Here is a 26177-nt window from a genome sequence, read left to right as displayed (position 1 = left end):
ATTATAAGGCGGAGCTCGGCGGGAGAGGTGCAGGCGGGAGCAGAGTTGAGCCGAGAGGAATCCAGTCGTAAGGGGAGCGGAGAGCAGCCGGCGGATCCGTAGACCTCTCCTAGGACGGCCGCGCGCTGGGCATTGCTCGAGGGAGCTGCGCGCAGCGCAACCGGCGGCGCAGACCCGGAGCCCCGCGCAGTCCGCGCAGCGCGGCGCAGCCCTGACCCGCGCAGCTCGCCGCTCTCCTCCAGCCGCCGGTTCGGGCAGCATGAGGCGCGCGGCGCTCTGGCTGTGGCTCTGCGCGATGGCGCTGCGCCTGCAGCCGGCCCTCCCGGTGAGTGCGGCCCGGGGCCGGGCTGCTAGGCGGCGGGAAGCCGGGGCTGGCAGACCCGCCGATGCCGGCTGTTGCACACGTGGAGGGGGAGGGGAAGCGGGGACTTCCCCTCTTCCCGCGCTAGCCCGGCGGGCCCCGGGACCCGGAGTCTCGAAATCAGGACTCCTTCTCCAATTGCCTCTTGCCATCGGGGGGCGCCGTGAGGGTTTCGCCTCTCCGGGCGGGGGCCTGGGGAGCCCTGCGGAGCGGAACCTGCGTGGGAGCTCCGCAGTTATATAGGAACGACTCCACGGGCGAAGGCGCCTGGGGTCGCCGGCTCCCAACCGGTCTCTCAGGGCACAGCGGCGGCCGGGCCCCCCGCCGGTGACCCGGGAGGATGCGGTGATCGCGGCAATTGCACCCGGCCCGAGGACCCGAATTCAAACCAGACCCGCCGAGCCCCGGCTCCTGGCCCCTCGGCGGAGGCAAGTTTGGGCGCCGCGAACTCGGTGCGGGAGCAAGCGGGCGTGTTCGCTCCGGAGCCCCAGTCAAGGTTGCGCGGCGAACCACGGCGGGCGGGCGGTGGTGGGGTCCTCTGCTATCCGTTGGCCGCCGGAGAGAAGCCGGGCCGAGCTGGTAGCGGGAGATTCCGGGAAGTTGGCCCCGGCATTCTAGAGACCCGCAAGAACCCAACTTCTGGGCTGCTGAAGTTGTGCTGCCCGCGGAGGGGCGCGAGCCGGAGCTGGGCACCGCTAGGGCGCCCGGGCGGCTTCCACGCTAGTGGACCCTGGAATGGCTCTTCCCCTCCCCCGACCTGGCTTTGTGCTGGAGCCGCGCGGAGGGAAGGCGGGTCCCTTGGCCCGCCCAGCGGAGCTGGAGGAAAAGGGGGACAAATGTGGAGCCCGGAGCTGGAGGGGAGGCCTTTGGGTAGGACTCCAGCATCCACCTTTGGCGAGGGGTGGGTCCCCTCTCTGAGAGGAACCTAGCCGACAAAGAGCATCCTGAGGGTCCCCAGAAAGTGGTCTCCCGCCCCAGCCGCCGTCCGCTGGCCCGCCTTCCCCAAAGGGGGCGCTTTGTTCTCGGCCCCTGTAACCCTTTCCTGGGAACCGCCCCGCAGCGCCGACCCGAAAGTGGGCTGGGACCTGGGTTGCCGCCAGGTGTCAGCGCTGGCCGCGGGGTGCTTGCGTCCACCCCCCACCCCACACCCGTTGCTGGAGTCCTGGGGTCCTCCCCGCGGGCCGTGTCGGCCATCCCTAAGGGGGATGGAGAGGGGAGGTGCGGACCGAGGGGGTTTTGCCGTTCCGGAAGTGGCGGCCTCTGGCCACCACATCTGGACGGCTCGACTTCCCTAGCTCTGGAGCTCTGGCAAAAGGAGGCGCGTGGGAGGGGAAGGAGCGGCCCCCGGGGCGCGGGTACCCCGATCCTCTCCTTATAATGCATTATCTGGACAAGTCTCTGGGCAACGCCAAAACCCTCCATAAGCGTGTCCTTCCATAATAATGGTAGCTCCCAGCTCTTGAGAGCCTTGGTGTATTTTTCTCAGGGTCTGGCTCAGGTGAGGTGTATTTTCAGATGGATCTGAGAAGTGCCTTCTTGCTTTGCTTGGAAACATTCTGGAGTCGAGGAACAGGTCCCTAATGCCTCTTGGATAGCTGATGAGTTGGAGCGTGTGCCTGTGGGTTGCCCTCTCTGGGGGAGCCATGGAGACAGATAAGATTTCTGAGTGGAGTGTCCAGAGCACTCCTGGCTCTTAGGCCCAAGAAGTTGGCATCTGGCTTCTTCTCCTTCACTCGTGAAGTGCCCTGGCTTCTTAGGGATTCAGACTGCACCTTGAACCCACAGCTAAAACTCTGGAGAAGAGGGTGGAGGTATTTGGCTCACCTCCCTGGCCCACCTGGCCTTGCCTGGCTGCTCCACACTCTCTCCAGGCTGAAGACGGGCCTCGGCAGGACTCCACCTATTTCCAGCCAGAGTCAGGAGTGGCAGCAGCGGTTTCTTTGCTAGCCTAGGTGAAGCTGGCATTCATACTTCTGACCAGGGATCCCAGAGCGCCCTTTAACACTGGGAGGCAGATGGGGTTAGAGATCCTCTGAGGACCGCTTTCCCAGAGTTGCCCTGTGTCCTGGGAAGGAGCAGACAGCTGCTTTTTTTTCTTTTTCTTTTTCTCTGCTAGAAACTGAACCATTGTGGAAAGGCAGAGCAGCGCCAGAGGCAGTTGAGTTTGGAGCCGGAAAGATGGGTGGGAGGGAGGGAGACTCATTAGAGCTGTGGTGGTGGGAGGGCTTCCTGGAGGGAGTGGTTGAGCTGAACCTGAAAACACTAATTTTTGGGGTCAGACTCTGGCTCAGAATTTAGGGTTTGGTTTTTTTCCCCCTATTTACAAAGTTTAGTCTGTTTTCTCTTTCTCAGTCCTGTTCTCTCCCTTTTACAGTGGCTGTCCGTATTTGGTTCAGAGTGGGGGCATGAAGTAGAGCCCTCTTCTGCCCTCTTCCTGAAATAAATATGGCAGTGGGATTTGCCAGGATAGAGAAGGTGTCCACCAGTTTCAGAGGTCTGGCCTCTCCCAGGGTTCACTTTGGTCCCAGTGGGAAGCAAGTCAGAACCCCCTGGGGACCAGGGAGGTGGGGTGTGACCCTGGGCGCCTGACTTTGGAGAAGGGAAGGCTGCTGGGGTAGGAGGTTGCTCAAAACCACTCCCAAGAGACGAGAACAGGTTTGTCTAAAAAGGTTTCTGTGTGTGGTTTTGCCTTTGTGAGATCCCCGTGGTCTTTTGTTTCTGCCATGCAAGAAAAATTGCTTGTTCTGGAAAGTTATTTGCTGTTCCCTCTCTTTCTCTCTTCCTTTTCTTGAAAGGCATAAAATCCCTTTTTGCCTTAATTATGGGGGCTAGTAGAGACATTTCCCTTCGGCATGGAGGAGTGGGTGGGGGCAGGGGGAGGCAGAGGGAGGCGCTGACTGCTTCTGCCTGGGCTCCAAGCCTCCTAGAGGTGATGTCACTCCTGGCTTCAACTCCGCAGGGAGGGTGGGGCTGGTTTAAGTCTCTACCTGTGGCTCATGGTGGGTTCCAGTAAAATCTCATTAACCCAGATCGGTGGGGAGAGGGATAAGAAGGGAGAGGAGCCTGGAAAGAATTAATGAAAAGCTTGAATTTTGGAGGCGTATTTATGGAGGAATCTTTTCTTATTGCAGCAGAATCTTGAATTCTGAAATCCCTTGGGAATTAGGTATCCTTGGTATCCAGGTTTTCTCAGGAAGCTGAGAATCCGCATTACCCTAAAAAATATTCTTACTTTGGGCAGGACTCTCTGAAATATTTACTTCTCTTCCTTTATTAACAAAACAGTACTAAGCATAGTTTGATCTCTGGATGCCAGGGGCCTCAAAGCTGTCACCATGTTAGGTTACGGCATTCACCTCCTGGGTTTATTGAGCTCTGAAGAGCACTTTGCCCCTGGGCCTGGTGCCCTCATGTTGGTACCCTTGGAATTCTGGTTTGCTCTTTATCCTCTCCCATCCCTGTCTGATAGCAGCCAAAAGTGCCATTTGTAGACCTAACGTGTAGCCGGCAGCTTTTCAGTTCAGTTCTAATTGGCACTTTTCTCCAGCAGCACTAAGGAATTTGTTGGATTTGTTAGAATTATTTCTAAGATAAGAGTTCGCAGTGCTGAGTGAGGGTCTTACGTGTAACACTCATGATCTGTGACACATGGATTTTGTGCCTTCAGAGGCCCAGCTGGGACTTCTGTGTCGTTCCGATACTACCTAGAATAACCTAGAGGCTGTCAAGGGAGGTTCTTGCGGGACTCAGATGTCAATGACCTCTGAAACAAGCACCTGCCAATGACCCCACGTTCTCGGTTCTTCCATTTGGCTGAAGTTGTAAGTGACTTGCCAGTCACAGGTAGCCTGGACCTGGTGAGACTAGCTCACTCTAAATCCTGGTTGGCAAGGGCCCTCATTCTTAGCTTGGGTCCTGTCTCCCTTTTCTCACCATGTTTTATTTGGGTGACATTGTATGCATACTGTTTGACAGGCCAGAAACAAGTTTGGGTAAGGTAGAGCTTTGGGATTGGGTCTCTGCTTTGCCACTAATTTACCATGTAATCTCAGATGAGTCACTTCACTGCTGAGTCTTGATGTCCCGTGTAAAGCTTATTCTGTCATTTGCGTATTCATTTCATAATGAAGGTGTGAAAGTGTTTGGTAATGAAAATGCCAGAAGAAGGTTGGCTGTTGATAGAATTAGGGTCATTTTTTTTTTTTTTTGCCTAAAGCCATGTAGGATCCTAGTTCCCCTACCAGGGATTGAACCTGTGCTCATCGCATAAGTGTAGAGTCCCAACCACTGGACCAGCAGAGAAGTCCCTAGGGTCATCTTTGAGTGCCTGCTATTGAGTGCTATATGCTTTTCCTGCATCCTAATTTCATATTTAACCCAAACCTTTTCATGTATGTCACTGTCCCCATTTTGTGGATTAGGCCTGCAGAGGTGAGCCCCTACAAGGGGCCAGTGTGGAAGAACCAGGATCTGTACGTACTCCTGTGCACATGTGTATGGCGTGAAGAAATGGAAGGACTGGCAAGTCTCCCCCGTGAACCTAGCGTAGGAGGCTGGCTGAAACCTACCAGGCTTTCCCTTGTGCTTGCCCCCAGGGCAGCAGCCAGCCTGCGCGGACTTTCATTGTGGGCACTGGAGAGACGTTTGTGGGATTAGTAGATGCTTTACAAGCCTAGAAAGTGGGCACCGTGGCTCCCGTGGGGCGACCAGAACCGAGGACTCCTGCCTCCTGTGCTGGACACACCTCCTGGCCTTTTCAGGGCTGCTGTGAAAACAGCCGCATGAGGAGTTGGTCATTAAATGATTTCTAGTCCCAGAATCCTGGGATTTTTACAGAACAAATGATTTCCTGATTTCCTCCTTCTTTTCAACAACGACTTTTGGAGGCTTGGGTTGAAAGCCACTCCTTGAGGGCCTGCGTAAATGTGTCTGGAGAGAAGGAATGGGATTAACGGAGTCTGTGGAAAGAGGGCTTTTGGCGCCAGGATCCTGTACCCTGGAACAGTTTCAGCGCGGTGTCATTTCCCTCTCAGCTGTTCCAGCAGAGGTTAGGCTTTGGATGGGAGGGTACGTTCTGGAACCTCTCTGAGCTGCCGTGAGTGCCCTGGCAGCGCCAAGGGGCAGCAAGCATGTGGGCATCCCCCTGCTCAAGGAGCCACGACCCTGTGCTCGGGGGTCACTTTAGCAACTATGCAACTTCCAGCTCCAGGTAGACATGAGAGCCCCCTCCACTGTCCCCCAGAGGGGTTTTGTGAGATCTTACCACCTCTTCCTGTCTTCAGGATGCTGGCCTTGGGTGGGGTGTCAGCACTGGAAAGTCCCCTCCATGCCCAGGTCTAAGACAGGGACACCTGGTCAGCTCCCCAGGACTTGGTACCCAGAGGGAGCACCTGGGATAGGGTGGTCTAAGCTTTCTCTGAAAAGTCCTTTTGTCTGTCATATCATGCTGGTTTGGGGAGCCAAGACAGGTCTAGCGGGGTCATCGGGTCAGGAGAGAGAAGCCTTGAGGGTCTCTCTCCTGTGTCTATGGCTCGGTGGTTCTGCCTAATTATATGGAGAGGCTGCTCCCTTCTTGGCCTTCAGCCCTGGGAAAAACTCCTCTTCCCAGTGACTCACCTGAGGCTTGCAGCCCCACGAGGGACCGTGTGTGTGTGTGTGTGTGTGTGTGTGTGTGTGCGCATGCTCACGCAGGTGTGGAGTGGTGGCTCTACTGCATGGGTTGCAGCTACGGCTTGGCCTTGCCTGGCCCGTCTTGACTTGATTTCTCCATTGAGCTTGCCTGTAGGTTAGGCTGCAGTCTGAGATTTGGGGAAACCTGCTCACCACCTGTCTGCAACTTCCTCCTCAAAAAGCAGGAAACCGTTTTTTTCCTTCCCTTTCAACAGTCTTTTCCCTTTTAACTGCAGCTTTAGAAGTCCGTGGAAGTTATTCCTACAGACAAGGGTGGCCAGGACACCAGGTCCCTCCTGGTCTCAGTTTAACCCTCTCCTGTATGACCGGGCAGGTCACTGCCCCTCTGCATCTCACTTCCCCCAGGCACTCAAGGGCCCTCCGCTTCCCTGCCTCAGCTCTGACAGCCATGTCCTTGGCCTGGGGAGGGTGAAGGTAGCACTGTGGGGGGGACCTAGCAAGGGCTCAAGCCCACTTTATTCCTCCAGGGACTTGAGGGAGCACGAGCTGACTGAGGGGTCATCTGTGGGGCGGAAATCAGGGCAGGCTGCTTGGAGGAGGTGGACTTAGGGCTCAGTGTGGAAACTGGAGGTGGACGGAGGCCCCTGGGCAAGGGCGGGCTGGGGGTGGGGGCTGGGTGGTGTTCCCTGCACACACCCAGGCCCCTGGCTACCTGCCCCCCAGTCCGCTCATCGGCAGGAGCGGAAGCCATGTTGGGCAGGTTGGGGCAGTGGGGAAGGCGGGAGTGCTTATCGCTCCACTCATCAGCTGAGTCACTGTGCCAGGCCCACGAGTCCTCCCCGGAGACTCATCCAACAAGTCTTGTCCGTGAGCCCACTGTGCACAAGGCCGGCTAGGGCTCGGGGGCCTGGCTTCCTGCCCTGACCCTCTGCACCGCTGAGCGACACTGCATAGGCCTCTCTTGGCCTCAGTGAGCCCACGTGTGAAGTGGGAGGGGGCTCGGTCACGCACTGGGGTGTTGGCGACATCTGGTGACTGTGTTGCGGGCCTGGTGGGCATCTGGGTGGGGCCTGCTCCTGCTGCCTCAGAATTCTGCCTCGAGCATGCGGGTTGTGAAGCCTCCCTGGCTTGACCAGACCTGAAGCCCGGAGCCTGGGTGCCTGCTGTGTGCACAACCTTGAGCGAGTAGAGAACGGTCCGCGCCTGGTCCAGGGGCACATGTTGAGAGAGGGGAGCCAATACTGAGACCAGACTGGACGGTCAGTTGGTCTGTGCAGACAGACCAGAGGGACAGTGATAGCCAAAGGCCATTCACCCTGAGAAAGGGGTCCATCCCGGAGCCCCTCCAATCAGGAGCGCAGGCTGTGAGGTGGGACGCTTTCCGCATTAGGGCAGGGGGTCCCCCGTGAAGGCAGCAGGACTTGGGGAGGCTGCCAGTCCTGCTCTGGGTGACTCTTGGGCTCCATCCATCTCCAGAGATGTACAGAGACTTGTTGCACCATGGGACGTTGGAGTCACAGTCTTGCCTGGCTACCTGGCACTTCTTGTGGCCATGCTGGCCCTCGTTGGGTGCTGTCTGCCCCACCTTCTCACAGCAGGCTTAGGAGATGGGGTTCTGGGGCCTGGTCCAGGGTGGATGGGACGTAGGGAGGTGGGAGGGAACTTCTGAAGGGCCCAGGTGGCTTGGCCACCCCAACTCCTAGTATGTGCTGGGCCCCAGGAGGCCTCAGGAGGACGTGAGGCCTTCCCCTGTGGTTTCCACACCACATCTGATGCCCTGGCTGCGTCTGACCTGGTTGGGGACTTGACTGGCAGTCCCGTGGCAGGGGCACAGAGTTTGCGTTGGCTTTAATTTTCAGCAGCTTCTCAGCACCTCTGCTGCCTACGGCATGAGCCGGGACTCAGAGTCCCGTCTCCAGGGAGTATCTGGATGGACAGCGGTCAGGTTTGGGCTCGCAGGGTGTGTCGGGAGCCTCTGAGACTGTGGTGGAGGCTGACGTCGCTCCAGCTTCTTCCAGAGAAAAGCGTTGAGGGACGCTGCTGTCTGTGGTGGGCGCCTTCCTCCCAGGAGAGGGTGGGTAGCTCCTTGGCAACCCGACCTCCTGGCTGACTGGGGCTCACTGCGCTGTGAGCCAGGCCAGGAGAATGGGTCCATAGAGGCTGAGCAGAGACCCCCAGATTTTGCCCCTGCCTCCTCTCCCGCCTACCTGCTCCCCAGGCCCTGGGGAGCAGGGTACAGGGGTCTGAGGGGTAAGGGTAGGTGCAGAGTGTCCCTGGAGCAGCAGGCCTGGTTGTTGTGAAATTCTGGGAAGGCTCAGGCCAGGAAGCTGGCCCTGAGGTCTTCATGGTGAGCCTGAAGCAGTAACTGAGGCCCCCCTGGGTTCTGTGAATTGTGTGAGAAATGAGGAACCCCCAACTTCACCCCTCTCCCTGCACAACCCCCACCCCCACCCCCAGGGAACAGGATCACCCTTCCGGAGCCTTGTCTAGGGGCTGGGTATCTGGTGGATGCCCTGGGCCAGCTCTCCTCGCAGTGCAGTGGCAGCAGCTGAGCCTGAGTATCTGAGTCTGCCTACCTTTGAGGTAGGTCTGGGGCCCCATCTGGGGTCCTGAAGCCTTCGAGCTGGGAAGGCAAGGTGGGACCCAGAACTGGCTGGCTGGTCCGCCTCGGTTATTCTCTCCCAGGTGTTGGAGAAGAGAGAGGTGCTGTGTGGAGGCCAGAAGAGCACAGGCCACAGAGTGTGGCCAGCCCCGACCATCACCAGGCTCATCGCCTCCTCCCCATAGCATCTTGTTCATGGTTCTTCACCTGCCGCGAAGCCTCAGTTTCCTCCTGCGTAAAACCAGGATTGTTCAAGTCCTGCTTTGGAGGGCTTCAGGAAAGATCCTGTGAAATACCGTGTATGGCGGGATTGGAGCGTCTTCCTCATCTGGCCTCCGAGGAGCAAGTCTGGGAGAGCTTTGGGACTGACACTGCTTAGGGAGTCCCCTGGAGAGAGCCCCCATGGCTCTGACCTGGGGGAGGGGTGCAGTCTGAGCTGGCCCGGGTGTGGGATCGGCACTCAGCATGAATGGCCGGCTGGTCTTACCCCAGTGCTGACGAAGCAGGGCCTGCAAACATGGCTTTTGCCCCTTCTCAGAAATATGAGCCTTGCTTGGCAGGCCAGACTTTGCTCACTTCTGCCTGAGCCTCTGCCAGGGGCCGGCTCCTGCCCCGGGAAGGTGTGGGCTGGGTTGGCAGGCAGTGGCAGGAGATCTGGCAAACCTGGACCCCAGGGCACCAGGGTGGGGTCTCAGGCCAGTTGAGCAGGGCTCTGTGGCTGTGGGGCACCGTAGCCTGTGGGCAGAACTATGGACTGTGGGGTGCTTTGGACTGGGAGCAGGGCTGGGCTGCAGGGTGGACGGGGAAGGCCCCACGCCAGGGTCTTCTTTCCTTCTGCACTTTCTCCTGTGCTGCTTCCAGTGGAAATGATGGCTGTTTTCTTCCTGAGAGTCAGAGAGCCCTTGGTCTTGCCTGTGACGGGGTGGTTAACTACGTGTCTGCTGGAGCAAGACTGTGTGTGTTTGTCGGTCAGTTGTGTCCTGACTCTTTGCAATAGCAAAGAGCCCACCAGACTCCTCTGTCCATGGGGATTTCCGATGGACTGTAGCCCACCAGGCTCCTCTGTCCATGGGAATTTCCCAGGCAAGAATACTGGAGTAGGTTGCCATTTCCTTCTCCAAGGGAATCTTCCTGACCCAGGGATTGAACCTGGGTCTCCTGCCTTGCAGGCAGATTCTTCACCGTCTGAGCCACCAGGGAAGCCCTAAGCAAGACTGCCTGGCCCCAGACCCTCTTTCTAAGCCCTTCAGTGGCTGTATGCCTTGGGACAGATGACTTGACCCCTTTGCCTTAGTTTTCTCATCTGTAAGATGGGTATGGACTAGAATCTAAGGTCGTCCTGAGGTATAAGTATATTCATTCAGGTAAAGTGCTTAGACTAGTACCTGGCACATAGTACTCAAGACATATTAGCTGTGATTACTGTTCCCCCTGCCAACTCCCCACCTCTGCCCCAAGGCCTAAGTCAGATCTTGCTATTTTTCAAGTGACCCCAAAAGCCCAGGTCAGATCCTTGGGTTCTTCCTTCTGCCCTATTAATGTTTTGAGCCCTGAGCAGATATTATGACTTCCTGGGGTTTCTCCGAGCTCCTAGACTGGGGCTACAGTCCACTGTCCTCCTTTAAAACTTTTAATTTACTAAAAAAAAATTTTTTTTAATTTTTTGGCTGTACTTCCCAGCATGTGGAATCTTAGTTCCCCCAACAAGGGATCAAATCTGGGCCCTCTGCTTCAGAAGCGTGAAGTCTTAACCACTGGACTACGAGGAAAGTCCCGCAGTCCTCCTTTTAAACAACTTAGCACTTACCTTGTGCAGAGGCTGCCAGGGCCTGGGATTTCAGTGCCAGGCATTTGAAGCTGTGTGCACCTTCCAGCCATCAAGAGCCTCTGGAAGAGGGCAGGCTGACAGTGAAGGGGCTCCGGCTGCTTTGCTGTCGGTTAGGGGAGGGTTCTACCAGTAGTCTGGGGAAAGGGCCCAACCTATTGGCACCTGGCTTTCACTAAAAATTCTTCTTTCCATCATTCAGGCCAGAAAGTACTGGCTCCACTCTGCCGTAAGACATCCTTCAAGGACACTCTGACCTTCCTGTGTCTCTGGGCTTCGAGTAGCCTTAGTGCCTACTTGGTCTGCCTCCTACTTGATCCCGGAGGCAGGTTCCCAGAACTGGCCCATTCTTCTTCTGGACGTGGGAGGAGAAGCCATGTACACCTGTGACTTCAGCAGGAGCAAAGGGAATTTCATCGTCCTTTCTTGGGTGTGGGGTTGGCGGGCAACAGCGTTCTGACACAGGTTAAAAAATGTGCTCTTGGCATCTTTTAGCCTCCTTTCTGCAATCCCTTCACATCTTCCAAAGTGCCTGCCCATCCCCAGTGCCCTAGTGCCAGACTGCCCTTCCCCCTAGAGCTGATTTCTGCTCTCCTGTGAGTCACTAGCACCCTTCAGCCCTCCTAGAGGCATTTGCATCTTAAATGGGATGGTCTACAACTGCACACTGGGGAGATCTGGGGGATAAAGTGCTCCCCCCCAACCCCCCCACCCCACCTCATCCCCACAGCTGGAGCCCTGTCTGGCTGCAGGTGTGTCAAAAGCTGCAAGTTTCTGCCTCCTTGAAACCTGAGGACACTTTATTTAGCTGGAGCAGGGGGAGGATGGCTCTCGAAGCCCATATGCCAGAGGTGTCAGGTCCCCAGGCCAGGCTCAGTTTGGGGATTAATCAACCAGAGGGCAGTTTGACAGGCCTTCATGGGGGGTGGGGGGAGGGGCGGTGGGCACGACTAGGGGATCCTGCGAGCTTTCTGCCCTTAGCTGTCTCACTGAGACAGCCTGGGCCGAGGAGGGAGGAGGCTGTGGGAGTCTGGACTGCTCCCTCTGAACCTGTGGGTTGACAGTTACCATCTCAGAGTCACTTTGGTTTGGGACATCTCCAGCCTCCTGTCTAGGCCGTCACCCTCTGGGGCAGTGGAGAGGGGTGACCCTGGATCACTCTGATCAAGCGCCCCTCACTACTGAGTCCCTCTTGGGGGTTGGCTGCCCCTCCAGGGTGGGCCTTGGCTCCCTAGCCACAGACCTGGGTCTCGGAGCCCTCTTGCTGCCTTTCGGCCAAGCCGCTGCTCTGCAGAGGGGCTGCCTGAGACAAGATGTCTCTTCAAGGTCACCCAGTGAGTTGGGAGAAGAGCCCAGCTTTTCCAGCTCCGGGTCTGGTCCCTTTCCTCTGCCCACGTCCTTGTCTGGATCCCGGGGCAGCAGCAGGCATAGATGCAGGCTGGGCCAGGCTGGCCTTGCTCAACGCCCGAGTGGAATCCTACCCTGCCTGGCCCAGGTTCTGGCAGGTGGAGGAAAGCCGAGGAACTGGTCTCCCAGCTCCATGGCCCCACACCCAGCCGTCAGCGGGGCCTGTTCTAAGACGAGTCTCAGCACGCGGCAGCAAGACAGGCGCCAGCCCTCTGGAAGGGTGGCTATGGGGGTTGCTGGTGACAGCTCTGACCTGGCTTGGGCATTGGGGCTGGCTCTGGCTGCCAGGAAACACCCCCTCCCTCAACACATCCCTGGCCCCAGGTACTCCTAGGGAGGAGGGCTCTCTGACTGACCTTAGGTCCCCCTTCTGAAAGCCCTGACACGCAGTGCCCTGCAGGACATGCTACTGCAGAGGGGATCTTTAAGCCAAATACGGGTGGTACCCTGCACCCTGGCCCTGCCCTGGAATCCCCCAGAGGACTGAGGTCTGTCTCCTAGTGGCAGGGTGGGAACGGCTGAGCTGGGGTTGTTGGGGGGATGGTGGTGAGGGGTGCATGGCCAGGAGGTCCCCTGTAAGGCACTCGGGGCTCTGTTGGTGCCCTAACAGAAGCACGATCTCAGGGTGAGAGCGGCAGGAGCCCCCTCTTCCCGCCTGTCTGTTCCGGGCGCCCCTCCTGTCTTGGGCCATACCCATCACCCCTCTGCAGGTCCCAGCTTGACTTGGTTCCTGGTTAGTTGATAAATCGCCGTGCCTGTCAGGCTGGAAATGCTGATGCTGTCCCGAGGCACCGATGGGGCCCCTCCCTCCTGGAAGTGGAGAGGGTGGGGGGAAGGTTTCAGGGTCTTGAGGCCAAAGCTGGGAGATCTGAATCCCTTCGATACCTAAGCACACGTCCCCTGCAGCACAGCTCCCAAGTTAGGGAAGAAGCCTTCAGAGAGGAAGTAATTTATCCACCACTGTGTCATCCCGGGCAGGGGGAGCGCTAGGCTGCAGGCCTGCCCCTCTAACCCACTCCCGCATGGCTGGCTGTGGCCAGCTTATCACCCCCCGCCCCCTCTCTGGCCTCACTCATGATGAATTGGGGCTGCGGATCCCAGCCTAGCCTGTCAGAACCCTAAGAAGGTTTAGGGTTTTTCAAGCTCTGAACCCCTTCTGTTATCCGGATGGGAATGAGGTCCAGAGAGGCGGCAGAGGCCCAGGTCACTCAGCAAAGGAATCTCAGCCTGGGGTGGCTCCAGGATCAGGGCTCTTTCCCTTCTGACATCCTTCGCTGTGGTCGTTTCTCTGGGAGCCTTGATTCAAGATGCTCTGGGTTTGGCCTGCGTGGTCTATGCATAGGCTGTGTGAGCATGGGCTAACAGAAGGGGTGCAAATGATCCCTCTGATGAGGGAAAGCAGAGTCACAAACTGCACTGCTGGTTTCAGCCTGCATCTGGCAGCTGACTGGATGAGAGCTGCCTGGAGAGGCAGGCAGGCAGGACCGAGCCCCAGCCCAGCTTCAGGACAGAAGAGTCTGGCTTGTCTTTGCTTCCTGCTTCTTGCACTCTTGGGATTGAAGGGGTCCTCTCAACTCTGTGGTGAAGCTTCTTCTGCAGACCAAGCAGGTGCCATGGTGTACTGACTACAGAGAATGGGTGTATCAGAGGTGTAGGGAGAACGTTCTAGAGCTTTCTCAGATCACTTTGCCCCTAGGGTGTGTTTTGGGGGCTACTTGGTACCTCTTCCTTGAACCCTGGCCCTGAGTGGGGGGTCTTATCTCCTCCAGCCCACTCCCAGTGAGACCTTTTCCTGTCCAGACTATTGCTCTCCACGTGCAGTCAGCAGACCGCTTACAGCAGCTGGAGCTTGCAACATGCAGAGTCCTAGGCCTTGCCCCCAACCCCTGAATCTGCCTTAGGGATGGAGCTAGAAGACTTCCTCTCCAGCAGTCTCCTGGTAATTCTTAGGGACCTTAAAGAAGAGAGCCCCCAGCCTGAATGCAGGTGATGGTGTGACTGTCCCCTCTGACCACTTTAGCATCCTACTACACAGGTCAGGGGTGACAGCTGGGATTCTATAGCTTAGACAGTTCGGCCCCCGAGAATTGTGTGGGGTTGGAAAAATCAGCTTTTTTCCCCCACTTAGATCCATAGATTTGACCAAGAAACTGGTAAAAAAGACTTAAAAAACCCATGAAACTCATTTAAGCCTCTCGAGAATGCCTGCTGTTGTGTGGGATTTTGATGGGATGGAACGAGGAGTGTTTATCCCAGCGTGATTGTAGGGCCGCCTCATGAGAAAAGTACATTTTCTCATGAAATGTACGTTCATTCTCATGAAATGTAAGAAAAGTAAGTTTCTTACCCTCTCTTCCCCCTTCAACCTGGGCTTATGGAACCAGTTGGGCCCCCCACCCCCTGTCCTCAGCCCTGGCCCTGGCACCGAGGCTGGCTGCTTGGGGAAGTCCGTGACCTGGGCCCTGTGACAAGGGGCAGTACTTGGACCTTGTGGACTCAGGGACTGGGCTCCTACCACAGCGGCCAAAGCTCTGTCACCACACAGAGCATTCCAACCAACAGACACCTAACCCCCCCTTTCCCACTTGGCTGCACAGTCTGCAAGTGAGGGCGCAGTGTTGCTGAAGTTGTGACTTAGAGCTAAGTGCTGACCTCTCTGGGGTCTGGCTGTGGACTTCACCATCCTCCTCTATAGCCCTCAGCACGATGACCCTCTGTGCCCCAGCCTGGGCAACTCCCCCTTCCAGAAGCCTCCTGGAGTGGGGGCTGTAACCTGGGAGCTCACCAGGGTCAAGATCATACTGTTTCTTACCCTCTCTTCTCCCCCAAACCCCTGGATGGTGGTCCCTGAGTTTTGAAGTTGAAACCCTCTTTACTGTCAAAATCTGTGACCTTGCATGATATTGTACTTTTCTCATGTCACCTCAGCTTTTAAAGGATTTGCATTTATCCATCACTTAGATCAAGTAGTGGGTGACGTGTTAGTGAGTCAGGGTGTGGGTTGGAAACCATAATCTTTGGCCCTGGTGGCTATGGGTTGATGGGGTGGCAAGGGTCAGGGGCCAGAATGGGCAACCTCTCTGGTCAGCCTGGAAGTAGAAGCCCCTCACCTGAACATTTGAGATGCCCACTTGGTATTCCGATGTATGATTGTCCCAAGGAACTTTTATGCACATGCCCAGGGTGTCTTGGAGGAATGCTGTCACACGGCCCCAGGCCCTCCTATGGCCAGTTGCAGGTGAGAGATGGCAGGAGTGGGCTTGAGGGAACCAGTGCCTCCTATAGTGGAAGCACGGAGTCCCAACCACTGGACCAGAAGGGAATTCCCCTTGAGGCTGCCTTCTTGAAGCTTCTCTGCCAGCCCTCTGCCTACAGACTCCTGACATGCTCTTGGGAATGGCAGGCAGCCTGGTGATGAAGACCCTCAACCTCTGATGAACCTGACCCTTGCTTGGCCATGCCATCCCCTCTGCACCTCTGAAGTTGGACCAGCACCTGGGTCTCAGCTGCTAGGCAGGGGTTGGGAACCCTTATTCGGTGAGGAATACGTGTGCATCCCAGGACTCCTGGGGCCTGCGGAACATTGTAGAAACTTGGGCAAGTGAAGTGAAAGTTGCTCAGTCATGTCCAACTCTTGGCGACCCCATGGACTGTAGCTGTCCAGGCCCCTGTCCATGGAATGCTCCAGGCAAGAATACTGGAGTGGGTTGCCATTCCTTTCTCCAAGGGATCTTCCCAACCCAGGGATCAAATTCAGAGGTCTCCCGCGTTACAGGCAGATTCTTTACCATCTGAGCCACCAGGGAAGAGACTTAGGCAATTTTCCCTTAAAACAGCTGAGCTATCAGGGAATATGATCCTTTGGGGCAGGGCAGAGGGAGAGAGATGGCAGACGAGGGGTGTAAGCACTGCCTGTGAGTGTGCAGACAGTTCACTGCCTGGTGGCCTTGGGCAAGACCCCACCTTAGTTCAGTTCAGTTCAGTTGCTCAGTTATGTCCGACTCTTTGCGACCCCATGAATCGTAGCACACCAGGCCTCCCTGTCCATCTCCAACTCCCGGAGTTCATTCAGACTCACGTCCTTCGAGTCAGTGATGCCATCCAGCCATCTCATCCTCTGTCGTCCCCTTATCTCAGGAGAGGCCTGCCTGCCTCAAATCAAAGGCTAACATTAAGAAAGGGATGGCAAATATTTCTAGTGTCAAGAGACCAGGTTCTCCTTTCACACTCCCTGTCCTGCTCTCCCAGACCCCTAACCCCAAATCCTCTCTCGGGAGGCGGCGGGAGGGGGCCTCCTCTCACAGCCTCGGTGTGGCCTGAAGACCAGCATGGCCGAGATGAGGTGGGCTGGCTATTCCTCTCGGGCTTCCTGTGCCCTAGCCTCTGTGTATCTATCTGCTGCAGATGCCCAGCCACACCTGGCTTTGGCCTCTCAGGCCCTGGGCTTCCAGGGTCTGTGCTGGTGGTGGGAAGGACCAGATTCAGCAGACCAAGTTTGCCTTTGAGTAGACTAAGTATGTGACCGTCTAGACCTACTCATAGGGCTTTTGATTTGTTGTATGAAAAACTGGTTTTCTGGGCCTTACAGAGGCTAAAGGCTTCCTTAGAGGTTTGGTTGGCTCTCTTTTGTCTTCCCAGGCTGCTTGAGGTGGGTTCCAAACTGGGCCGACCTGCCCCTGGCATACCTACGTTTTGGCCAAGTGGTCTCAGGTCAGTGTCAAGAGGCCGTGCCCAGGAGAGCCCTATTTTGGGCCCTGGAGGCAGCTGACCACAGGCTCATAGCATGGCCTGGCCGCTGAGTGAAACCGGAAGTCTCCCAACCTCCAGCATCAGCCGGCACCTGGTGAGGCAAGATCAACCTCAGCAGTTTCTGCTGATTTCCTCCCCAGGGAGCTGCAGCTGTCATGGGGAGGCTCACGCCGCGGGAGATCTGGGAGGTCACTGAGGCCCATCCCCTCAGTGGAGACCCAGCCCCAAAAGGGGAGAGGCTGCCCTGAGGCCTGGGAGCAGGTTTCAGGGGAGAAAGTGTTTGCTTAAGAGCTTGTTGTGTAAACAAGATCGCAGCGGGATAAGCCCAGCCAAGATGAAGAAACAAATTGTTTTTAGGGACTGGGCCAATCCAAAGTCTTATCTCGTCCTGAGAGAAACCCTTCTCTTGGGAAACTGCTAACCTGTCGGGGCCTCTGTGTAGGTGAGAGGCTGGGCCTCCTTGGCTTTGCCTGCGTCTCAAGTGGCGCCTCCGGGGTGGATGGGCTCTCAGTGTTCTTTGAGGGTTTCAGAGACCCCGTCCATGAAACAGGGCCTGCCTGGCCCCGGGGATGCTGCCTTCTGCTTCACGTCATGTGGTCCAGGCTGGTGTGGCTGCAGCCCTGACCCCCAGCTCCAGCTCCAGCTTTCTCTCCAAGGGTGGGAAATAGAGCATTACCACCTAGGGTCTCCTCCAGATCTTCGAGGGTGTTGGGTGAAGTGAAGGTGGGGGTCTCAGTGAGTGAGTGTGGGTGGGTGGGGTCCCCTGAATGCTTGTCCACCTCAAGCTTTCCTGTCAGGAGCATCTGCTGGGGGCCTGGGGCAGCAGTAGGTCAGGATGGGGATACCCACTCTGCACCTGCCTTAGGGGCAGGGTTCTTTGTTACTGAAGCAGGGTAGCCTTCCAGGAGCCCAGGGCAGCTTTAAAGCTCCATGGAGGCAGGGCAGGTGTTTGAAGCACCCCAGGGGACAATACAGACAGGATGTGGCTCAGGGTGCAGGTGGAATCTATGCAGTGTGAATGGGCCATGGCAGCTCAGACAGAGTGACCAAAATCTTTTTCTTGAGGGGCTGCGGAGAGGGAAGGAAGTTCAGTGTGGGTTTTGTACTTTCAAAGGAAGCTCAGTGGTATTTCTAGCCTCATCATTTCTACACGTGTCTGAAGCTTCCCTCGGACCTGGGCCCCTGGATGGAGCCTCCACCTGGTTTAGCTCTGCCTCAGGAGGCCAAAGGTCTTGTCTGTCCCTTCCTGCTCTGCCCCACTCAAGAGGGCAGCCCCTGGCCCGTGGCTAGGACCTGGCGAGGCCTCTTGGGCTGAGGAGGCCAGTTCCCTGGATCCCAGCCTTGGGCGGAACCTGCCCTCTAACAAGTCTGCACAGAGCTGCCTATGTACTGGCTCCCTTCTGCCCCCTCTTCTCCTAAAACCCTACCCACCTCCAGCCCTCCTCTTCCTGGACAGGCCCCAGGATCCTCTTTCCCATGCCGAGTGGCTCTTGCTCCCCAAGTTAGAGCACAGAGCAAGTTAGAGACACTGTTGGTGGGATGCTTGGGTGGTGGGTTCACCACTGTGAACCAGGCTCTGTTAGGTTCTTTTTTGTGCATAACCTTATTGAACTTGTGCAACAATCTGGGCATGTAGAAAGGCTCCCCAGTGGCTCAGTGGTAAAGAATCCACATGCAGTGCAGGAACCACAGGAGATATGTGTTTGACCCCAGGGTTGGGAAGATCCTCTGGAGAAGGGCATGGTAACCCACTCCAGTATTCTTGTCTGGAGAATCCCGTGCACAGAGGAACCTGGTGGGCTACAGTCCAAAAAGTCACAAAGAGTTGGACACAAGTGAAGCGACTTAGCATGCACGTGTGGGATTTTGATATTACTGCTGTTCCCGTTTTACAAATGGGAAGACTAAGGCTGTAAGAGGTTTACTGTGTCCTCAGGCCCATTCAGCTAGTAAGGGGCAGAGGTCAGGGGGTTTGCAAAAGCCCATGTGCTCTGAACTACACTGTCCCACTTCTTCATTTATTCTTTGTTCTGGCCGCTCATATATTGGGACTGCCACACAGGGTCATTTGGGTCAAAGCCTTGTTGCTGCACAAGATACTTAAGGCTGCTCTTCCTGCCACCCGGCTGCTGGGTCCTCCTTTCCTCACCTGTTCTCCTGGAGCCAGTGTTAGGGGTGGGCGTGGTCCCCTCATGACTGGGTTTCTGCCCCGGCCAGTTCAACGTCCCCACTACCTGGTCTTGCCGGACCGGCCCCTTGCCTCAGGGCCTGGGTCTGAGTGTTCACTTTGACACCTGCAGCCTGTTGGGCTTGGCCCCAGGCAGGCAGCTTCCCTGGGGTGGCTGTTTGCCCACAGGACCCACCCCAGGCCCACGGCCCATTTGCCTCCTTAGCCCAGGGCCCCTTCTAGATCAGCCTCGTCTGTCCTCAGCTTGATGGATGCTCTGTCCTTCCTTCCCCAAGAGGGAGGGACCCAGTTTCTCCTGTGAATGAGAAAATGGGCTGAGTGTGTGACCAAGCATCGAGGCCAGGCCTAGGGGCTGACCTGGGTGGGCAGGCCTGTCTCAGCACAGACGACTCACTCCATGCCCATCCTTGCTGCCCCCACCCCCTGCCCCCGTGGGGCCCTCGGGGTCTGCACCTTGATGCTGAGCATGCCTGGGGATGGCCTCCCTGGAGCCAGGTGGTTGTGATGTTGTTTCCAGGGGCCCCTTGAAAGCCCCACTCTTGAAACCTGAAGCCCCCTGGCCAGTGGCCCCCAGGACCTGATCCTCAGAGTAGGGTGGGCTGTGGTCCCACAGAGGCCACCACCTGGGTCTCCAGTAATGGTGTTGTCTGTCTGCTCCTCGGTTCTGGGGCTCCCTCGGTAGACTGAGCTTCTTGGGGCAAGGGCCTTACCCCCAGTACCTGCCCAGGGCTGTGTCGTCATAGGAGTGGAGGGTGTAGGGGGGAACCAGGGGACTGCCCTCTAGAGCTGAGGGCTTCGTTCTGTGCTGGGTGTGGGGTGTGTGTTCGGGTGCAGCACTCAGCTGCCTAGGATGGGGGCCCCGGAATAGCAGGCCCCAGTGAAAACTCCACTCTTATCCTTCCCTGATCTCTTTCCAGCACAGTGTGCCCATAAACATGCCCCCCGAAGATCAGGACGGCTCTGGGGACGACAATGACAACTTCTCTGGCTCGGGTGCAGGTGAGTGGACATGAGGGCCCCCTCCAGGATGTCAGCAGGCCGTGGGCTGAGGGTGGTGGTCAGGCTGGGCCTGAAGGGTTATGCCAGGAATGAGAACTGGGTCCATGCTGCAAGGAGAAAACACGTGTGGGTTGGGGAGGGCAGGGTGTAGATTCCTGTGGGGGCTGCCTGCCGCAGACAGACTTGGGCTCATGTTCTCCTTTTTAACTCACTGGGAAACCTTTGAAAGGATTTTTTTTTTTTAACTTCTTCAAGCCTCTATTTTCTCATCTGTACAATGGGAATAACATCTTGACTTTATAAGGTTGTTGGGAGCCATGAGACTACACAGATCTTGGTGGGAGTACAGATTGTCCACAAATGTTCCTTTATCTTCCCTCTTTTCCCATTTCCCCGAGGGAGTGAAATCCTTGAACTGGAGGTAGTAAGGGAGGCCTCCCAGAGGAGGTGCTCTTGAACTTGACCTCAGAAGGGGGGGCTACAGTCATCCTTGGGGTAAGTGGCCTAGGCAAGGGGGCCTTGGAGTTGGGAGGTAAGACACAGGCCTCTGTTCTTGGGAACCTGGACCTTTCTGGAGGGAGAGTGAGTGGAGCAGGGAGGGGCCAAGTGGTATGTGTGCTGAGGATAAGGTGTTCAGGGCCCTGAGGATGTGCCCCCAACCCCTCCGCCCAGGGAGCACGCTTCAGCAGTGGCAGGAAAACCCCTTACAGATGCAGCAGAAAAGGGCAGCTTTCCTAGCCCTAGCTAGTCCATAGGATTGCACAGAGTCAGACACAACCGAAGCAACTTAGCACACACACACAGCTCTGCCCCACAGCTTCTCATGGGAAGAAAACTTTGCTGTGCTGGCCTGGGAGTCACAGCCGGGGTCTGAGCTTGGCTGCTCTTGATGTTCGGGGGCCTTCCTGACCCCACAAGCTCTGTTTCTGGCCCTGCAGGTGCTTTGCCGGATATCACTTCATCACAGATGCCCTCCACCTGGAAGGACCTGGGGCCCGTGACGACCACAGCCACGGCTCCAGAGCCCACCAGCCCAGATGCGATCGCCACCTCCACCACCATCCTGCCAACTGGAGAGCAGCCTGAGGAGGGTGGGGCAGTGCTCCTGGCAGAGGTGGAGCCTGGCCTTACCGCCCAGGAGAAGGAGGCCACCCACCCACCCAGTAAGACCACGCTGCACCCGACCACTCACAGCGTGTCCACAGCCAGAGCCACCATGGCCCCGGGACCCGCCACCTCCCATCCCCACAGGGACGTGCAGCCCGACCACCATGAGACCTCGGCTCCCACAGGCCGGGGCCATCTGGAGCCGCACACGCCCCACACGGAGGATGGAGGTCCTCCTGCCACTGAGAAGGTGGCTGAGGAGGACCCCTCCACCCAGATCCCAGTGGGAGAGGGCTCTGGGGAGCAGGTGGGTGTCGGGCCCGCTGTCATCCTCTGCGTTTCCTGGGGCATTGGGTGGCCCTAGTGCCTTGTAGGGCACAGTGCGCTGGGTGCAGGGTGCTGGCCTGGTCCCCTGGTACACCCGACCCCTTGTACTCTATGAGCATGTTGTCGTCCCCACCGTGAAGACAAGATCCCAAGGTCCCATCCTCCGCCTGCCCACAGGGCTGAGCCTGCGGTGGCACAGACTAAGTAGACCAGAGCTAAAGGGCCCTTCACAGCCCTTCAAGAGGGCTTCCCCCCCATACGCTCCTGGGACAAGAGGGAAAGCTCTCCCAGGTCTTGCTTTTCATCTTGGAGCATCATGGCAGTGTTACATATTACACTGAAATGAGCCTATTTATTTTCATATAAAACATGCTTTGCATCACTGGACGTGGTGCCTTGGCCACAGTCCGGTAGGGTCCAGTGTGAAGTGGCCAGAAGGACCTGACCTCGGGGTCTAGGGAGGTCTGGGTTCGGGTGTGTGTGTCTAGAGCTGGTGGCAGGGGTGACCAGGGAAGCTGGAAATGGACCTGGGTGCAGCTTCGGCTGTGGCCACCCACCTGGCCCCTTCCCTGCCCTCCCCTAGGACTTCACCTTCGACTTGTCCGGGGAGAATGCAGCCGGGGCCAACGCAGCTGGGGCTGCAGTGGAACCTGGCTCACGGAACGTAGCCCCGGGGGATCCTGAGGCCACAGGGGCTACCGGGGCCTCGCAAGGCCTTCTGGACCGGAAGGAAGTGCTGGGAGGTGAGTTTTCTCTCCAGGGGGTGAGGTGGTGGAGGTTGGGGGAGGGGAATGCTGTCTTTATCACTGGCAGGGCTGCCACTCAGCCCCCAGGAGCAGCTGAGCTGAGCCGGCCTCTGTCCTCCTCCCCACCCATCCAGGGGTCATTGCTGGAGGCCTCGTGGGGCTCATCTTTGCCGTGTGCCTGGTGGGTTTCATGCTGTACCGGATGAAGAAGAAGGACGAAGGCAGCTACTCCTTGGAGGAGCCAAAACAAGCCAACGGCGGGGCCTACCAGAAGCCCACTAAGCAGGAGGAGTTCTATGCCTGATGGGGGGGGGACGCCTCTCCCCTCCCTCTGCCTCTTGCTAGACACCCCCCACTCGCCTCTTCTGTGAAGAACTACAGACCTGCATCCCTGCCACCATGCAACCTCCCTGGAGCGCCCAGCCCCGCTGGCATCTGCCCTTGCCCACGGAGTCCTGGGCCCACCGGGGAGGGGACCTCGCCTCTGCTTCTCTGACTTCTGCCTGGAGACTTGGGCACAAGGGCTTTTTCGCAAACGACTGACCTTTCCACCGCAGACGGCACCTGGCATCCCGCCACACTGACTCAGTTTCTCCAAGCTGAAGCAGGCCCAGCTCTGGAGAGAAGGGGACCCCACTGCTTTGGACAAAGATGCTGTGGCTGAGGGTGGGCACGTCTGTAGCACTTACTGGTAGACACCAGCAGGCCTGGGGGCGTGTCCCGCCGAGTAGCAGGCCAGGAGGTCAGGGCTCCGTCAGAATTCACTTTGTTTCGTGGGGAGGTCTAACTTAGATGTCAACTTGTTTTTGCACATGATTTTCCTCTAGTTTCTTTGTTCATAGCCCAGTAGTAGGCTTTGTTACTTCTGAGCTAAGTTAAGTAAATCAATTTGGTTATTCCCTATCTTTCTTCCCTAATCTACAGTCAGGAGACAGCATCAGGGTTATTAAGAAGACTTTTTCTTTTCTTTTCTTTTTTTTTTTTTTTTTGACTAGGAGAACCAAATCCAGGAGCCAATGTCTAGGTTTAGGTTGTATGTTGTCTGAGTTTCTCACTCACGTGTGCAACAGGGTATGGAATGTCTGTTGGGTGGCCTCATTGGTGGGCTGGCCCATCCCGGCTCCCATGGGTGGTCACCTCTTGGAGCAGTCCTGCCTGTGTCCATGAACTTGGGGCCAGGACCATGGCCTGGGTGACTACAATATGGGGAGGCCCCTGTAAAATTGAATCCTGGTGTCTCAGGCTGGGGAGGATCAAGGAGAGACGACTCTAGGGTGGCAAAGATGGCGCTGGGCCCAGAGAATCTCCCATAGACCAAGCCCTTCCTCTGATGCCATCTCTTGGGGACACTTTCTCCTGTAAAGTGACAAGAGACGTCTTGGGTGCACCTGGCACTGAGCTGCCCCACGGATGGACCAGGCTCACTTTTGATTAGCTCCTGTGGTCTGACTGTGGGCCGGAATCAGGAATATTCCAAAGAGTAATAGTCTTTTGCTTTTGGCAAAACTCTACTTAATCCAATGGGTTTTTCCCTGTACAGTAGATTTTCCAAATGTAATAAACTTTAATATAAAGTAGTCATGTGAACTCCACTGCCTTCGCTTCTTTCTATGCTGGTTGTGTGTTTGACCAGCTTTTTCTCTAAATGCCAACGATATTGGGAAACTTGGCGAAAAGCTCTGTGCTTCATCTTTCCCATGGGGAGGGATTCGGAGGCCAGAGCACCTCTGGTTTGTTTGGTTTTTTGTGCTGTTGTTTTTTCTGAACTTCTTCTGGACCTTGGCTAGATTCTGCCAAGGTTGTACAAGGCCTGATGTAAATTTCTGCGTTGCCAAGTTTGAAAGAACATCTCCTAAATGGTGACAAAGCTGTGTCGGCCCCAGTCCAGCTTGATCGGAGGCCGTGGGCCCCACGGAGGCCTGGAGCCAAGGCCTGCCTCTCAGACACCTTGGATGTTCCTTTTCTCACACCTTTGCTGGGACCAGAGACAAACTCCCCCCGCTCCCCGCCCCGACTCCCCCTGCCTCAGCCCCGGCTCCTGGGAACTCCTGTGCTTGCTTATTTAATTTGACAATGTTCCAGCTGCTCTGTTGGTTTCTCCAAGAGGGGACCGTCCAAGACTTGGAGAGACACCCCTGCCCGACGAAGGAGACCCGTGCCTTGTGTTCTGTACGGGGACTTTCTGCCTGGAGTGTATGACTGGACATGACTCGGGGATGGGAAAGGGGTTGTGACTGTGCTCATCTCTATGGGCCCATGGGATGGCACTCGGCTGGTGACTGGGCCCATTCATGTAACTGTAATAAACGGTACTTGTCATTCTGGCTGCGGTGGTGATTGAATCTCCTCTTGGCCTGGCAAGGTCCTTGCCTGTCCCCTTCTTATGGGGAGCCTGGCTCTGTGCTGTGGAGGGGTGAGCACCGGCCCCCTTTGCTGTGAGGGAAGTCACGTCCACCTCTGCCCTCTTCCCCCCGAGCCCTGCAGCAGGCCGAGCCTTCCCTTCGCCTCCTCCCAGGCCTTTCTCTCTGCCTTCCTCTCTCCAGCTTCTCCTGGATCATTCCATTCTCCAAGGACACAAAGCTTCCTCCTGACTCAAAGTTCGCTGCCTGCTCTGTTTGCTCATTGTCGCACAACTCTTGGAAGCTCACCAGCAAACGGTCTCAGTGCCAAAGGTCTAGAAGAGTTGGGGAAAAACTACAGGAGAGACCTGGGGAGTTGGAACAACGCAACACACTGCAGGAGCCCTAGTATCGTAAAGGCATCGAGCCACCCACCCACCCGCTACTCAGTGTCCCCCAGGTGCTGACGCCCACCCAGCCCCTCAGGTGCCCTTCTGCAGCAGGTCTCCCCGCCTGCACCTGACCTGCTCTCTGGCTCCAGGTGCTGACCCTGAACCCCAGAGCCCGGGTGTGTCCTGGGGACACAGGGAGTCAGGGAAGCCGTTGCTCCCGGGGCCCTGCACCTGCGGGCGGGGCAGGGACTGCAGACTCAGGGCGGCTTTGCAGAGAGAATTTCTACTCTGCTTGAAGGATTTAGAGGTGGAGACAAAGTCCTCATTCATTCAACAGACACCAAGGACACCAAGTGCCTATTTTCTGCCTGTCCCTAGGCTGGATGGTGAGGGCATAGGAACAGAACTGGCCACCTGGATGTTAGTACTTTTAACTGAGGGCCGGACACTGCTGGCCCTAAGCAGCTGGGTGATTTCATCCACCAGGGTCAGCCCTTCAACCATCTTGGAGACGCACTTCTATGGATGACCCTCACTTTGCAGACAGAACCTGCTGTGTGGACAGGAAGCTCCTGCCCACAACTGCCTGCTGGTGAGCAGTGAACTCAGGTTTGGTTGCTGGCGACCCAGCTCCTGAGCCCACAGTGGTGACCTGGGTGACAGTCCGCTGGGGGAGGACGAATTCCGCCACTCCCTCCATGTGGGATCAGCAGGGTTCCAAGACTCCAGCCTCCCAAGCCACCTGCTTCCATCATATTCAAATGGGCTAAACTGCACCCCCCCCTACCCCAGGCACTCCGTCTTGCTCTGCAGATTCCCTTTGGGCGCTGTGCTTGCCCTGGGTAACCCCCACCCCAGGGCACTTCCAGGAGGGGGTGGTGCTATCAAACAGGCTTTACTGGGTGCTTGAGAGGAACAGTGAAGAAAGGAAATTGTGAAGTGGTTCCTTTAGTGTCCCAACCTCAAGCAATTTCTCTGCCCATCTATCCTCAGACGTCTTTTCTGCTTTCCCGAGATTCCTCACCCTGCCCCTCATGCCTGAGAACAGAGTGGTTGAGCCCTATTTCATTTTCCCCTCACCTTTAGATCACGTCCATGCGGCCCAGGTGTGTGTGTGTGTGTGTGTGTTGTGTGGAGACGGGGGACCCACTGCATTTTCACTGAGTTCTTTCAAGCTATTTTCTAAACTAATGAGCCATCTTCTCTTAGATGGCTTGCATCGCCTTCTTAATTTGCAGCCGGTTTCTGCTTGGAATTGCATTTTCTGCCTTGCTTGCCTCTTGGGTCTTGTCCTGAGAGTGCTGTGTTTTCACTTATGGAACAAAGATGCACAGCCCTGCTCTCAGGGAGGTTGGGGCTTGGGGGGAGACAGAGGACACTGAGGGGGCTCGTTGTGGGCTGGTGGGGTAGTCAGGGCATTGCTCCTGGCTTGGCATTGGAGGGGAGGTGCCCGGAGGTGGCGCTTGACCTGGGTCTTGAAGGACAGACTCAAGTCAGCCTCTCA

At 56.8% G+C, this 26177-nt stretch overlaps 1 protein-coding gene across 2 annotated transcripts; it reads left to right on the top strand.

The window, feature by feature from the left end:
- Window positions 1–24266, top strand: SDC1 (syndecan 1). Of its 2 annotated transcripts, none has more exons than XM_027966535.2 (5): window positions 1–325; window positions 19681–19762; window positions 20701–21176; window positions 21780–21939; window positions 22077–24266. In XM_027966535.2, the coding sequence occupies exons 1-5, from the start codon at window positions 260–262 to the stop codon at window positions 22244–22246; spliced, it is 954 nt and encodes a 317-aa protein (XP_027822336.1). In that variant the 5' UTR covers window positions 1–259; the 3' UTR covers window positions 22247–24266. The 2 variants fall into 2 exon arrangements, with proteins under 2 accessions (XP_027822336.1, XP_042101765.1); XM_042245831.2 differs by lacking the exon at window positions 1–325 and adding an exon at window positions 11835–16669.
- Window positions 24267–26177: the final 1911 nt, after the last annotated feature.

This window comes from Ovis aries, chromosome 3 (assembly GCF_016772045.2).
Source record: "Ovis aries strain OAR_USU_Benz2616 breed Rambouillet chromosome 3, ARS-UI_Ramb_v3.0, whole genome shotgun sequence".
Lineage (NCBI taxonomy): Eukaryota > Metazoa > Chordata > Mammalia > Artiodactyla > Bovidae > Ovis > Ovis aries.
This window is presented reverse-complemented; position numbering and strand designations above follow the sequence as displayed.